This window comes from Eptesicus fuscus, chromosome 15 (assembly GCF_027574615.1).
Source record: "Eptesicus fuscus isolate TK198812 chromosome 15, DD_ASM_mEF_20220401, whole genome shotgun sequence".
NCBI lineage: Eukaryota > Metazoa > Chordata > Mammalia > Chiroptera > Vespertilionidae > Eptesicus > Eptesicus fuscus.
The window spans coordinates 45,468,119-45,484,869 of record NC_072487.1 but is presented as its reverse complement, the minus strand read 5'-3'; the positions used below and the strand labels follow the sequence as shown (position 1 = coordinate 45,484,869).

Here is a 16,751-nt window from a genome sequence, read left to right as displayed (position 1 = left end):
TTCATAAAACAGTTCTGAAAAAAAATACTTGGAAAAACTTAAGTGAAATACCTTTCAGTTATTTTGGCCCTGTCCTTGGAATACTATTGACTAGAATTATATAAACTGGTGAAAGAAAAACATTTCAAGACTTATCCGAGTTGAAGTGACCACTTTAGGTGTCAAAGTATTTCAAAAACAATTTCATTGGTCCTAGTCCACTTGGTGAAATGTGAGGGTTTTGATTGAAATCTAAGAGGTTTGTCATGAATTAATATTTTATGAAGTGGGGGAGTGTATACACCAAATGGGGCAAATGTATAGAACAAAAACTTCTATGTGGAATCCTGGGACATTTTAGGTTTCAAAACCAACAAGACAATGGAACAATTTGAAGAAATGCAGTTTGCCAATTGTAAATTTCTTATAAAAATAACTGATAATTTATTACTGGAAAACAGACATTGAGAGCTTAAATGACATAATGAAATCTACATTGTTTTAAAAAATCATCTCAAAAGGCATGGCATTCTCAACAAATGTGTTGGTGGGCAAAGAAATCTGTCTTCTACCTCTCATTGTATGGTGCAAATGTGACCTCTTATTTTTTTAAAAGCTAGCTTCCATTTTATTCACCAATCTTCTATAACACTAAAGACTTGCAAATTAAAAGATACATGTATCATTAGAAGCCTTGATTCTGTATTTCCAATTACTACATTACTAAGAAATTAGTGTCCTAGTTCATTGCTAAGCTGAGACCCCCAGGGTATTGGCTATTTGAGTATCTCACCCTTTGAATACTGACTTCTCTAATGCTTTCCAGAGGGATAGGAATGGTTTTAGAATTTTATAGATATCTTTCTGATTGATCTAGTTTGACTCATTTTGCACTCTGGGAACGGGAGCTTTCATCTTTTTTAGTTTAAAAAAGATATTAATATTTTATCATCTCATATTATAGAATTGAGAACAACTTTCTTGCCACATAGAAATGTACAATTCAACATTATTTTGGATGAATATAAATGTATCTCTGATCTAACAATGCACATATTGCATTCCCTGGAGCTAAAAGTAATTTTTGAGTGTTTGAGATCAAATGCATTGGCTTCCCTAGGAAGAAATCCTTAGAACATGATCTGTCTATTGTTAGAATATAAATTTATATTTGGGAATATGAAGTTGAGTGTGTCCTAAGCAGTTATAAAATAATTAGTAAAGTAATGACAGGAAATATTGACATAATTATCATTCCAATATTGCCAACATTAAAATGCACATAACTGCCTAATTATTGTTTATAATTATTTATAATTTATAAATCCTGCCTACTTTCAAAAAGGCTTTGCGATGTCTTTAAAGTTAAAAACAAACATGTACACATATAGCTGAGCAATTCAAAATTATACCAAAAAAGTTTGATTGGAAGCCAAGTAGAGAAAGAATAGAAATGGAATTGAGATCAAACTGCGTCCCACAGTTTAACACTATAAGTTTGGAACTGCTGGAAGAGAGGGCAAAATGAGATAAACTCAGTCCTTTCTGTTTTCTAAAAGGAAGTCTGATAATTATTCACGAAAGGCAAAGTTAACACATTCTAAGAAGAATTTATCATAGGGTTCTTCTAAAATACAGAGAAACTGAAAAATTTAACAATCAGAAAAAACTGGACAAGATTGTGGTCAGTCAGTATTCTCTTACTTTTCAAAACATTAAATAAGTTGCCATTAATAGAATCTCCACATCCTTCCTTCATCCTACCACCATTCCTTTGTGATGACTTCATTTTTCCCCCTGTAAGTTGAATTACTGTTTTTACTGGGTTTGAAACATTTTTAGAGGCACTGAAGGCAGAGGTTAGAAAATGAGGAGATTCTTTTCTAATGCATTAAGTTAACTTATGCTGTGAGATGAGAAAAGCATGTGTTTCCCTCACTTCTTCATGTACAGTAGAGCAGGGTTGGTAACTTTTTCTGTAAAGGGCCAATGAGAAAATATATTAGGCTTTGCAGGTTATATATCTGTTGCAACTACTCAGCTATAGCATGAAAGTGAATGGGCCTGACTGTGTTTCTATAAAGCTTTATTTATAAACAGTGAGTATCTCTCTCATAGGGCCCAACACCCTTTACCTTTGGAATACAGCTGGTCTTTATTTCATATATTCTCATCATTCACTCACTAACATGACAAACTTAAAAAATATTCTTGTTATTCTCAAGTTTGATGTGGCCTTTCTCATTTGAGAAACAAAGTATTAGTCAAAGTAATTTTAAAGGCTTTTCATACATTTATCACACTAAGAATCTAGGCTCAACTGTATTCCCTCCATATAATCTGGTCTTTTCTTTTTTTTAGATTGAAGATTCTCCATCTTTATGGCTGTAGCCTCACTTCTGACCTGTTCAAAGTAAAAGAAACTTACAAAAGAGTTGAGATATTTCATGACATTTCTGCCCTTACCTGCTAACATTTTTACAAAAACAGAATTTTTAGAAACAAGGACTTTGAAAAATATACTTAGTTAAATATGGCCAGAAATTTCCCCAATTAAAATTAGGTATAAATTACTTTTGAATTTAGATAGAGATAGGTAATGAAGTAATAATTGCATGTGAAATTTTGTCATTTGTTTACCCAAACAATGCATTTTGGATGCCAAATTACCTTCCCCCCAATAATGATAAAGTGAAAAAGCCAACATTTTAAATATTGGTATTTTCTTGCTTATTTGTATTATTAGTTTAATGGATTTAAACTTTTTCCTAAGATTACTAATTGGTACATTGTAATCTACTTTTCTTCAGTCACTCAATGTATTCTGAGAGAAAAATAAGTCACATGACTCTGGAAGGGATGTTTTCTCTTTTACACCCTTGCACCGTGGTTTTATATGTTCTACCACAATGTCAAATGTGTTGATTTCTTCAAGGTTGGCAAGGGTGTGAAAACCTAGAACTCTCTTACGCTGCTGGTGGGAGTGCAAAATGTCAGTCACTTTGGAAAGCACTAAGTTGCTTCTGAAGTTAAACATATACCTCCTGGGCTACCCAACAATCTCACTACGAGGAGTTTACCCAAGACACACATGTTCCCTGGAAGAAAGATATGAACAGGAACATTATAGCAGCTTTATTCATAATAGCCCAAACCTGGAAATACTCCAAACATCAATCAACAAAGCTACGGATAAACACATTGTAATATGCACAATGTAATCCTACTCATTACTAGAAAGGAATGAATTACTGAAATATACAACAATATGAATTAACCGAAAAAGCAAAAGAAGGCAGGCATGGAAAAGGACATCCAGTATGATTCTCCTTACATAAAACTGTAAAAGACACAATCACATTAAATCTGCACCCTTAGGTCGTAGCCACGGGAATCACTCTCAATATGCTAGCTACTTCAGGGCCAGTAGAAGTATCTCACTCCAATCTGGTGGGACAGAGTCTTATATAGGATAATGGCATCACAAGAGTGAATGTCCCAGCATATTCACAGGTCCTGCTCACTTGGAAAAAGGGAGAGGGATTATACAGAGCATGTACACCAAGGGGCAGGAATTTGGGGGCCACTGTAAGGTCATTCTGCTTACTGGAATTGGCTGTTTTTAATTGTTCAGAAGTTAAACTGGGATCAATCTATTTTCACTGGACTCAATTTCTGTCTCCACTTCCTGCATATACAATAAAACTAGAGGCCCAATGCACAAAATTTGTTCAAGAGGCTCTGCCCTCACAGCCGCGGTGGCTTGCTTTGGCCCTTGCAGCCCTGGAAGGTCATCCGGAAGGACATTCGGCTGTCTGGTCTAATTAGCATATTACACTTTTATTATTATAGATGCACTAGAGGCCTGATGCACAAAATTCATGCAAGGGGCTAGGCCCCCACTACCGTGTTGGCCACCTTTGCCTTGGCCCCCGCCCGCTGCGGCTTCATCTGGAAGGTGGTCCAGAAGGACGTCTGGTCTAATTAGCATATTATGCTTTTATTATTATACATAGTTTTTTCTTAACTGAGAGGAGCAAGGTGTATAAGACACAGTTTGCTAATGTGGGAAAATGATATATGAGCTTTGCTTACATAATGGGTTCAGAGGTTTGAAACAACACTTCTCACTCAGTGCTGTTACTGAATGCCTACTGTGCTCTGGTTTGCCAATTGGTGTTTGCTACTGTTTGAAGCATTATAGAGATATGTAAGTTTTTACAATGAAAGATTTACCAGAGTCTGATAGCTGTCAACACGGAGACACAACAATGCTATATATTGATTACAAATGCAATATGCAATCAAAAAGGAAGTTCAACTGGGTCTATAATGCTGTATCTTAAAAATAAACAGATAAAAATATAATAAAATGTTCACATTTGCTAACTCCAGGTATGGGTACATGGGTGCCATATTATTCTTTTCTCTCTTATCATAGCTACATAAAGAGTAAGTAAATCACTATGATGTAAATTTGCCAACACATTCTTCTCTGTAAAATCTTCAAGTTTTTTCCTATAATTTCCCTTAGGGGCAGTAAGCCAGGTGTAGATATCATGAGAAAACTGAGACTCAAGCTGTTGCAGGGGTGCATATGTTTGAGAGAGTTCCTGAAACTACTAATTGGTCCTCAGTGATAATGCCGTTACTTGGATATATTTCGTTTCACCCTAACAGGCTTATCGGATCTTTCTGAGAAAGAGTAACTAAAATGTTAAGTCAGGCTCTGAGGATGGCGGTGGTACCAAAGGAAATCCTATAGGGTAGATTACAACCGGCTTCCATTAAAAGCCTCTCCCACCTGGTGAAGAGGAGGTTAAGGGGTGGTGCTCATTCCCTACTAAAGGAAATTGGTCCGATTTATGATGTAGTAGCAAGGGATAATTTCTCATGACTCATCACTCCAGTCAGTGTCTAACATCTGGTTTCCCAAAGTATGTTCTCAAGAGCACTTACTCTGTGGAAAGCCCACAGAAGTAGAAACAAAACCAAAACAAAGCTAAAAATTGAAAGCTTCCATGTAAAAAAAACATTTAGGGACGATCAGATTGAAATAGTTTTCTTTATCTCATTCAAGAAGGAATAGAGTAGGATTCTTTTCCAGATGTATCTGTGTTTTGGAAATGTATTTGATCATAAAACTCTTTTCAATATTGTTTCACTATTTTGAGAAACACACTCTAAAAAGATTGTCTCTGATTTTTAAAACTCTGGAGCAGCCATAGAGAAGCTGATCTTTCTAAAAGTCATGCTGATAAATGTAGGCAAGCTCTCCTTACTTACCAAGTGATTGGCTCTCAAAGGCTGCTCTGTTATCTCCGATTCCTTGCTAGCTGCTTCTGGATGCTGAAATAGAAAAGAAATGTCTGCTATGTCTTTCTTCTCCTCTTTTTCCTCTATTTCTTAAAAAAATGAGAGACAGATTATATAACCTTGGCCCTCCCCTGGGCATATTGTTGGGTACATTCAAAAGCATTCCTTAGTACCTTGTGAATGGCTTTGTAGGGGCACCTCATGTTTTAGTTAAATAGGGGGTTCATTACTCTTTCTAAAAATCAACTCCTATTTCCTCACTGATTTACATGGAAACTTCGGATGGACAGTCAATATGCATTTGTGCCTAACAAATGTCTTCAGTGTCCTCCCTACATCCCCCCAGTCTTGTCTGCAGCTGCTTAATGATACGTAAACGACCATTTAAAAATACGAAATGCAAACCAATATTTATGGGACTCCTTTGGGAATCTTTTTATAAGCTGAAGATTCCTTTCAACATGTGAGTGATTCCTCAACAGAACAGACTAGGAAGTCCAGAAATAAACTCAAACACATACAGGAATTTAGTACATGCTAAAGATGGTATTAAAATCCATGAGGAAGATAGTGATGAATAAATGGTGTTGAGACAAACTAGGTAGAAATCCAGAAACAAAGTGAAGTTGAATCTACAATTCACACCTGACTCGAAATAAATTCTAGATGGATCAAAGTTTTAACTGGAAAAATAAAACCATGGAAAAGACTTGAAAAAAAAAAACACAACAACACAAAAAAGCATTCCTTTGGCCTGTTATTGAGCTGACATACACACTAAGTAACATTCTTGTCAGTGATAAGTCACAATGAAATAACAGGAACTTTGATAGGAAAAGCAGTATCCAACTCTTCTACCAAGGCTGGGAAATGATTTAGGTAGAAGAGAGAAAAGCTAAGAGATGTTTTATATTTACATTTTGTCATGACAGTAAGGCGCTATAAAGTGAATTATGTGATCAATTATGTCATCCTTGGGGGACAGGAGTAGCTCTGATGGAGACGAAAGGGAGAGATGTTTGATATATAAGGTGGGATTAGGTTGTAGAGGACTTTGATGAAGAGCTTACCCCTGGTTCTCTTTTACTGGGACACCTCTGGGGGTTTATGAGAAGCGGATCTTTCTAAAAGTCATGCTGATAAATGTAGGCAATCTCTCCTTGCTTACCAAATGATTGGTAAGGTTCTCAATCGCCACACTATTTACACTTTTGGCTGGATAGTTCTTTGTTACGACAGGCTGGCCCTGTGCACCATAGGATGCTTAGCAGCATCCCTGGCCTCTGCCTACTAGATGCTTGTAGCATCTCCCTCCTTTCAAACTGTGATAACCAAACTGTTCCCAGATGTTGCCAAATGTATCACGGGGAACAGGATTACCATGGAATGAGAACCATTAATCTCTAGAATGACAGAATAATTAGTATTTAAGAAGGACTGTCTAGCTGTGGTTGTGTAGAATGAATAGGAGGTCGGCAGGACAGGAACCTGAGAGAATGTATACCCTAGGTATGGTATATTGTTGTAGTAAGGGCCTCCAATAAACTACACCTCCCTGTATCCATGACCTTGTAGTCAGTCCCCTCTTTGATGTAGGACCTGGCATGTGACTTGCTTTTATCAGTGGAATATCAGCAAACAGGACACAGGCTGAGGCTTGAAAAGCATCTGTGCATTCAGACTTTATCAGCACACTGCTGCCCCATGACAAGACCCGTGCCAGCCTTGTGAAGACCTGGCCTCGTGGAGACTGTATCCCCTAGTGTTGCCATAGACATCACTGCCTTAAACACCATTGCCAAAATAATTTCTGCTACAAACTTTTCACTGCAGAAGCAATTGTCAGTGAGACAATTTCATCATTAGAGAGAAAGTAAGTGGTTCACAGTTTGGTTTCATTTCTCCATTGACAAAATTCTCAGAGTGCTCCCAATTTTACGTTATATAAATCTTAGCCAGATTGCATACTGTACTGGAAAATAATAACATATCAGTTTTTGCAAGCCCTTTGTTGAATACAGTCACCTCTCCCACCCATAAAAACAGAAAGTTTACTAAGCAATGGCAAATATAAAATAGACAGCTGCTCATTTATAACAGTCTTCAAGAGCATTACTGATTCTTTAGTTGGAAATTGATACCCCTCTTAATGAAGGAAGACATTTTAGGGAAAAGAGAGAAAGTTTGATGCCTGACAAGGAGACAAATCAACAAGCCCAAATTACCGTCCCCAAAGAAAGTATAATACTATGAACAAAAGACTTCAATGCTAATATATTTTCATTTTTGCAATCGTCTTCTGAATTTTGTTAATTTTTCATGCTTCATTATGTCTTTTTTAATGTCCCTCTTTTATTTCTGTTCTTTTATCTTTTTTATAGCCAAATTGCTTTACAGCCACTTAATTATGTGGCTAAAATGCTTACAGCAAAGATGTTTACAATGATACTACCTAGAACCCCAGAAGACACATGGTCCAGCTAACAATGAGCACCAACTTCTAGACACATGAGCCAGGTCCTCTAAGACCATACAGCCACAATTAAGCCACCATGGCTACATGATCCCAGGCAAGCCAGCAGAAAAGCCACCTTCCTGAGCCCTGCCCCAGTTCATGACAATGAAATTATGAACACATATGGTGGTGGTTGTTTTAAATCACTGTTTGTTAGGCAGTGATAGATAACTGTTACATTAGGGCTGGAGTAGGTTAATTTCTGTGGGAATGAGATGTGTACACAAGACATTTGGAATAATCCATGTTTATTGATGACTCTTCAATGAAGGGGCTTGGGGAAAGGGCAAAACGGGTCAAAGAATATAAGAATTTAGAAATTAGTGCAAATTCAGAGTGAGTTCAGGAATGGAGTTGCACGAGCAGTCTCTAAGAAAGCACTTCTGCCTCAGCACTTAAAAATATTAACTCATTTATTTTGGAAAGCAGATATTTATTCATTGCTAACAGTATAATGATAGTAATATTTCAAAGATTCAGTTTAATAAGTATATTTGTACAGCTTTAAAGGCATTACAAGCTATCCACTTTTTACTTATATGGAAAATCAATCTTTAGCATAAACAGGAAAGCACATCCACTCAAAATCAATAACAATTTATATTGCACTAATGGTGAAATTCATTTCAATGTATTAGCTGTCCACTTGTATAGAACTATATCCACTTAGCGATTAGATTGCTAAGACCAGGCTTCTCATAATGGACCAGTTAAATTTACAGATGGAGAGTACCAGTGGTATTTACAACTTGGCAGGTGCTTGCGAGTGTTGGCTGTGTTTATTGTATTATTCAAGAAGAAACAGTTCCTCAGATGTTTAGCACTTAGCTCTATGTTTAGGAACACTAGCCTGAAGAAATGTGTCAGTCAAATCCCCTACTTTATTTTATTGTATTTTTTTAAATCAAAGTAATCAGCAATAAAGAGAATCCAGAATGAGGTAAAATGAAAACACAGTCATAACTAAAAGAAATGATAGTAAAGAAAGTCTAAAATGTGGAGGGAACATATAATGTGAACAAAGTGGAAATAACCCAAATGCATTTTCTCAGGCTGTAGGAATCCTGGAAAGGAACACATGCTACAGAAGTCATATGACAGAGTGAAGGTCTCTCATAAATGGAAAGACAAGATGTATTTTTATTTTTTTTGTTAATCCTCACCCGAGGCTATATTTTTCGTTGATTTTTAGAGAGAGTGGAAGGGAGGGGGAGAAACAGAGAAACCTAGATATGAGAGAGACACATCAACTGGTTGCCTCCGGCACAGGCCTCACTGGGAAGCCGGGCTCAAGCCTGCAACTGAGGCACGTGCCCTTGACCAGACTCGAACCCACCGCCCTTCAGTCTATGGGCCAGCAAAACTGGCTAGGGCAAGAAGAACAACTTTTTAAAAGAATCAAAATGAAGTAATTTTAAAGACCTTGTACCTATAAAAGAGTCAGTATAAAGAAACAATAGCATTGTTGAAATAAGTGTTTAAGATCAAAGGGGAACATACATTCAGATATATCATTTCCATAGATTTTTTTTTAAAGAAAAGCTACCCCAGTCTGGTAAACATTGCTGCCTACCAAGAATTTAGGTTATTAATTTTCACTCAGGTTAAGGAGACAAGGAGTGAGAAAAATTATTTGGATGTGGGAATCTGGAAGAGCTATATGATTTCTATTGCATGTTATCTAATTGGACTTTAATGTTGGACGGACATGGGTTAAGGAGAGCCAGTAAAATCAGAGAATGGGGTCTTCTGGTCAATCTCACACTTTGGTTTGTAAGCAAACATGTATATACAGAAGTTTACCAATTTTCCAGAATTAGAAGAGAATAAAATACACAAACATTAATCATCTGGAACCCTAACCCTACCTTCCTTTTCCCTTTCTGTCCAGTTAGTTCGCTTCCCAGGGGTCATGCCAGCAACCTGTCTGTGGGGGAGCTAAGTTCTTGGTTTTACTCCAGCAAGAATTTACGTCGAAGGGCCTGGCAAACGCTCCTGTCGCACCCCCAGTTCCTGCTGGGTCCCCAATTCCAAGAGCCCCAAATCGATGCTCTTGCCAGATCCCCACAAGGAACGCACCGCCAGGCTCCCGAAGGCGTGGGAACCAGAGCCGGGCGCTCCTCCTCTCTGGCTGGGCGGAGCCGGTCCCGCCAGGAAAGTGGCAGGTGCCTGCGCGCCTGCACCTCAGTCTCTGGCGGACTCTCCCGCGCGGTGCGCGCAGCCAGGAGCGCACTTGCCGGGCTCCCGGGCCCGCGGGGGGCCCACTGGGATCCGTGCGCGGGACCTGGGACAGTGTGGGAGTGCGCCGCTCCCGACCGGCCTAGGAGCCTCGCGCCTCCCGGACGTTCCGCAGGTGGCAGAACCAGCCGGGCGAGCCCAGCTCAGCGCGACTCCCGGCGGCAGCGGGTGGCCCCGGACTTCCCGCTTTCGCCGCAGTCAGGGCGCGCAGGACGCCCGTCGCGTCCCGAAGCTCCCTAGGCCACCCCGTCGGGCGGGATGGAGGCGGAAGGGGACCCGGAGGAGCTGGCCCGCCTGCGCTCAGTCTTCGCCGCCTGCGACGCGAACCGCTCGGGGCGCCTGGAGCGCGAGGAGTTCAGCGCGCTATGCGCGGAGCTGCGCGTGCGGCCGGCGGACGCCGAGGCCGTGTTCCAGCGGCTGGACTCGGACCGCGACGGCGCCATCACATTCCAGGAGTTCGCGCGCGGCTTCCGCGGGGCCCGCCGCGGGGGCCGGCGCCGGGGCTGCGGGCTGCGGGCGGGGCCCGCTCTGTCCGAGTCCCAGGCTGGGTCCGACTCCGGGGACAGTGAGGAGGACGAGGACGACCAGGACGCGGCAGCGGAGGTGCTGGCGGCCCCACGGGGCTCGGCTGGCCCCGGCCCCGCCTGGCGGGACTTCCAGGCGCGACTCGGGGAGGAGGCCAAGTTCATCCCCAGGTGCGTGTCTGGGTTGGAAGGCGGGAGGTACAAATGGTGCTCGCTGTGCAGGCTCACTGAACCCTCTCTCCTTTGTGCGTTGCTTTTCTCCATTCACTAACTTTTCCAAGACCGCGATCCCCTAAGAGTTGAGGAAAGGGAATGCATTCAGAATAAGGGTGTGGAGGAGAAAGTTCTAAAGGCCCACTTCTGAGCCCTGCGAAAGGTGCTTTGTGAATGACAGGGGCCAGAGTGAACTCCTGTGTCCAGAGATTCTTCCAGGACATGCAGGCTCCCCAGTGCCACCTGGTTATGTCATCTGCTGGAGGACTTCCGGGAGCTGGAGCAGCGGTGACCCAGGCCCTTGGCTAAATTGGTCTTTGCTAAAGCAGTTTTTGCGTGTGTGTTTTTCCTACTACTAAATAGAAAAAGAGACCTTATTGGGCATTTATATTGCTGGACACATATAGGTGTTTTAAAGAGCTCATCTGTTTAAGTTTCAGAATAACATTGGGGAGGGGGTAGACTTTCTTTTTTTCCACGGATGAAGAAACTTAGACCCATAAATGTATGCCTATAAAATGTCAAGGGACTTGCACAGTTAATAAAAGAGCAGGGATTTGATCCCAGATGTTGTGAATTGAAAAACTGTCTTTATATACAACAGAATAAAATGATAAGATTATACAATAAATTCTCTACTCGTATGACTGACTCCAACAGAAATAACATAATATAAAGTTACTAACTTAATTCTTAGCAGGAAAGGGGATGCCTGCTGGTTCAGGGCAGGGAGGGAACGCTGCACGTGTTTTTTGGTTTGGGATTCATTTGCTCTGTCTCTGCCTGGTGTCACCGTGTGTCTCTGGCAGCTGCTATCACTTCTTCCTCAGGCACTACAAACATGTGAATGTTGTAACGTGGTGGTTTGCTTTCTGCTTAGACTTCAGTTGAAATTTTATGGAGCTCTGGCTGTCATTATTAAGAACATCAGAAATACCTCATGTTGGTTGGCCGGTTCCCATATCTGAGACATAAGACTCAGAAAAGGAAAGATCCCTGAGAGACAGGCAGCGGTGGCATGGCTCACCTATTCACAGATTAGACTTGCGGGCCAAGGAGTCCTCACTTCCGCCTCCTCCCAAAGTCTCTCTGCAGTTTGGAAAATACAGGGAACACTGGATGGAGAGTGACTCACTGCCGTCTAAGAGGGATTGTGTGGAGAAAGAGGGTGTGATACTCATCTTTCCTAGTATTTACAAATGAATTAAAATGCAGTGTCTCCACCAGGGATATAGAAAATTTAGACATTGCTATAAACTCTACTCTTTGAATCATCTTTCCTTTTGTCACTTGGTTTGGGGCCAGCAAATTAAAATGGTAACCATTTTAGGAATAAGGAAGAGTGAGTTCACGTCATATTATTTTTATGTATATATGTACACGCACATATGAATCTACTTTTCACAGTTGTCAGGTCTCAGCAGCAGTTGTTTGACACTTAACCCTTAAGTAATTAAAACGAGCTTCCTAGGATCAGTGTACAAACCAGAGCTTATTATTATTGATGATACTATTATTATGATATGTTTCAAACTCTTCAATGGTTATTGAATTTAATCGCCACCAGTGTCACCTGGTAGACTCGTGTGTCCTAAGCCCCACCCCCTTCTATGGGAGATAAACAAGTACAATATTTACCTTCCTGTACTTGTTTAAGTGGAAAAGAACTGAACAGAGCTGCTTCATCTGATTGTTACCATGGCAGCCATAACTGTTTTGGTAAATTGGATTACTTCTAGTCCACTTCCTCATACAGCTGCTCTTCTTCCCTTCCTCTCATCCAAATGTGATAAAAGTCTTTTGTTATTGATAATGCCATTGCCAATATTTCAGCCAAATAAATTCTGCTAACATTACTGAGTGTCTGTTTTGGGCTAGATACTATCTTAGGTCCTGTCCTAGGTCCCTGCAGACAAAGAGAAGGACACGATGTAGTGCATACCTTCAAGAAGTTCATAGTGTGGGTGAAACATTTTTCAAAAATTTTCTCAAAGACCATTTAAAGGCAAGAGAGGTATTTGCGGGAACCTCCATATATTGTAGACACAGCTTGACAGCCTTCGGCAAGCAGGAGCTTTCTTTGAAGTCTTGAGTTCTCTTTTTTAAAAAATTAGGTATTTTGTCATTTTACTCCATAATGTAGTGGAGCTGCTTTTAATATAAAACATTATGTTTTCTTCCAAGGGCAAATTGTCTTTCTGGAAGGGTGTGCTAGTCCATCTGGGGGCTTTGTTTCCCTCCTGGTACTCTCATCTTCCCCCCACTCTGATACGCTGTTCCATGCCGGTGGGGATGGTAGAGGAGATATTCATATACAGTTGGAGGAGAACAAATACCAGATATAAGAATGGTTGGGTAGGCCAGTATGGCTCAGTGGTTGAGCATCAACCTATGAACCAGGAGGTCACAGTTCGATTCCTGGTCAGGGCACATGCCGGGGTTTTGGGTTCAATCTCCAGTGGGGGGTATGCAGGAGGCAGCCAATCGATGATTCTCTCTCTTCTTTGATGTTTCCGTCTCTCCCTCTCTCTTCCAATCTGAAATCAATAAAAATATATTAAAAATAAAAAGCATGTTTGGTTTTTTTAGAGGCAAAACATGGCAATGATTTCCATTTCAAAGTTTATTCAAGCTCTTAGATCAAAATATTAAGCAAATTTGGCTTAAACTCTCTAGTCATCAGTTACCATGATATTAGAGAGAAAATAATACTGCATTGTGAAAGGATGAAAATGGTCTCTGGGATGTGTCAACACCTTCTTAAGTTCTTTTCCTCTTAGAAAACTGAAGTCTCCTTCCCTTCAAGGATGGGGGAGGGAGGTTTCCACGCAGTCACATGGCCTGGGCATGTATACATGGTGGACGGGGTCAGGACGGATCGTTACCACTTCATAGTAAGCTGGAACTAGGTCAGCCAGCAGATGAAACCAGAATGGGCAAGGCGATGTGGTTATGTAAGAGAATTCTGGAAAGAAGATTGTTCCAGCTCAAAAGCCCTCGAAGTGGGCAGAGTATTTCCCGGGGAGAGACAGAGAGCAGACTTGTACTAACAGCCTAGCTCAGTGGTCGGCAAACTGCGGCTCGAGAACCACATGCGGCTCTTTGGCCCCTTGAGTTTTTAGCAAAGGTCAGCTTAGGAGTACCCTAATTAAGTTAATAACAATGTACCTACCTATATAGTTTAAGTTTAAAAAATTTGGCTCTCAAAAGAAATTTCAATCGTTGTACTGTTGATATTTGGCTCTGTTGACTAACGAGTTTGCCAACCACTGGCCTAGCTGATCTCTGGTGCCAGGGCCATTATCTTGGTGAAAGGGAGATTTGTACCCAGTAGGTACTCAATAAATGGACTCAATTAATATTTGCTGGATGAATTGAATAAGACTGTGTCTTCAGTTCCTTGGTTCATACACTGAGGAAGCAGTTAGTTAATTCTAGCTGCCTTTTTTTTCAGTTCTTGATTTTTATCAAGTTCTCAGTGAGAGCTCGTCATGGGGTTCAGAGATGGGCAGGGAGAGAAGGAAGTTGTTTGTGTGTGTGTGTGTTCATTGAGCATTTGACCTGCGGCAGGGGGATAGCAGAAGTCATCCCTCCTCTGATCAGAGCTGAAGCTTTCAGAGTTTTCTCATTTCCATTTGAAGCAATTTTGAGTGTCATTTGTGAATTGATTCAGTTTGATAACTTAACTTAGAACCCCACATTCTCAGAGCAGAACCATGAGGGTCTAGCTGGCACCGGGACCACCATACTTTTATGAATGGGCACAGGTTCTTCCACAATAGCCGGATCAGGGATAGACCCAGGGCTAGTGCATGGAGTGTGACAGGAGGTAGTGTGATTGGTGACTTGCCAGACAGGAGGTGGGATTTGGTCAGGCACCAAAATTGGTTCTGTGTAGTCAGATGGTCCCTTCTGGTTCTGATATTTGAATTTCATCTCAAGCTAATACTTCCTTTTTGGCTTCCTGGCCCCAGATAGGTATTCTGGCCTCTCTAATCTTAGAGAACTGCCAGTTCTGGATGCACACACAGTGGCCAGCTTTTCTCTCAGGTTTTGGTGAGAGTTTATTTATTCTGCCCTGATGGGTGGGCAAAAAGAAAATGGCTTAAAATGGGATGTCATTGGAAGACTACTCTCCAAGAACCTCAGACTCTTCTTTAGCTTGTCTTTTAACCTGCAATGTTGATTTACTGCTCATCTAAATCACTGTTCAAATTCAGGGTCCTACTGCTCCTGTCACTTTGAGTTTGTGACAGTTTGACCTCTTTCTTGATTTTTTTGTGGTTGCATTGTCTTATTTAATTTGTGAAATGGAAGTAGCTACCACATGTTAGTCTGCCTTGAACGGACAGCTGACAGCTGAACCTTTAGATGACGGAAGAGGTCAGAATGCCATAGTGATTCAAATGTCTGTTGTTTCTTTTCCTCCTAAGATGGTATATACAATATACATTCTTGCTTTATGTATATCTTGCCAGGGCTTAGGGAGCTCTTGACTGCAGTATGTAGTTGGAAGGAAGAAGTGGGAAATGATTATCATGGGTATTCAGGCTGTTTCTGTCTGATATATTAGTTTTATGTCAGGTTGTAAAATGCAAAGTGAACACTAATTCTCAAAGAAGCTGTAAAGGTGAAATTAATGTATGACACATATGGTTTCCTTGGAATTATTCCCCCCCAAAAAAAACAAAAAAACCAAAAAAACAAAACAAAACAAAAACACAACAACACACAAAACCAACCGATTTCATTGCTTCAATTTGTAAATATTTGGGGTCTTCCAAGTTATAATTATGAATTTTAACCCTTGAGGCCTTAGCCTGTGTATCTTATAAAAACAAGATATACAGCCCAGAGTTGTGTGGCTCAGTAGGTTGATTGTAGTTCCAGGCACCGAAAGGTCACCAGTTCAATTCCTGGTCAGGGCACATACCCAGGTTTCAGGTTTGATCCCTGGTCAGGATGTGTGTGTGAGGCAACTGATCGATGTTCTCTCACATTGATGTTTCTCTCACTTTATCTCTCCCTTCCTCTCTCTCTAAAATCAATTTTAAAAAAACATTAAAAACACACACCAAGATACACAGATGCAGTCACTCTAACTTGTTTAATTCTTTCTCTGGTTCACTCAGTATTGATGTGCCTGTCAGTGTTCTAGGAACTAGTGAGACTTTGTAGACCTGACCCTCATCTTCAAGCAGCTTATTGTCTCACCTTCTTAATTATCTAGAAGTTTTTGATACCTGAAGGACCTGGGATGCAGTATGGTGAATGGAAAAACACTTCCTGGCACATACCCCGGACTATGGACATTTCATGTCAAGGGTGTTTCTCAAATCAGGGCTATAAACCCTATGAGGTCTTTACATGTATGCTTGGGAGTCTTAGAAGACTAAACATTTCGGTTTTCATTTAATGAAAGATAAAACAATTAAGTTGAGCACATTTGGAGTTGCCTGGGTGACTCATCCATTACAGATTTGGCTACACAAGTTCACAACCTGCCTTGTGATTAAGATTGTACAGCATCCCACAGCACTACAGTCATTGCTGTGGGTGGAAGAGGAAGGCAGAGCAGTGAGCTTACTGTATGAATGATGTGTTCATGTGAAAAGGAGTGACTGAGAACACAGCATTGGGACATCTGTAATCTCAATAGAAAGTGATAGGAGCATGGGGTTTGTTCATGTAACTGTGCTCAAAAGAGCCACATGCCAACTCCTGGTACCATATGGACATTGGCTATGGTGATTTAGTTTCCGTTCAAGTGCACCTCCCCCCCCCACCCGTCAGATTAGGTGCATGTTGCTGAGTCTGATTTCAATGATTTAGTAAATGTGTGTTGGTCTTATAAATTTTTGGAGCTGTAAGTATAAGGAGCTTATATCTGGTTTATATTTGCTCATAGTTAGGTAATATGATAGAAACAATATTTATGTCAACTCTGGAATCCATAGAAAGTGTCT

General features: G+C 40.7%; 1 protein-coding gene across 1 annotated transcript in view; it reads left to right on the top strand.

The window, feature by feature from the left end:
* Window positions 1-10,306: 10,306 nt before the first annotated feature.
* The window catches only part of RASEF (RAS and EF-hand domain containing), a 60,236-nt gene continuing 53,791 nt past the window's right edge, over window positions 10,307-16,751 (top strand). The window contains exon 1 of the mRNA XM_008142040.3: window positions 10,307-10,743. Within this exon, the coding sequence (XP_008140262.2) occupies window positions 10,307-10,743 (437 nt within the window). The remainder of the gene's footprint in view (window positions 10,744-16,751) is intronic.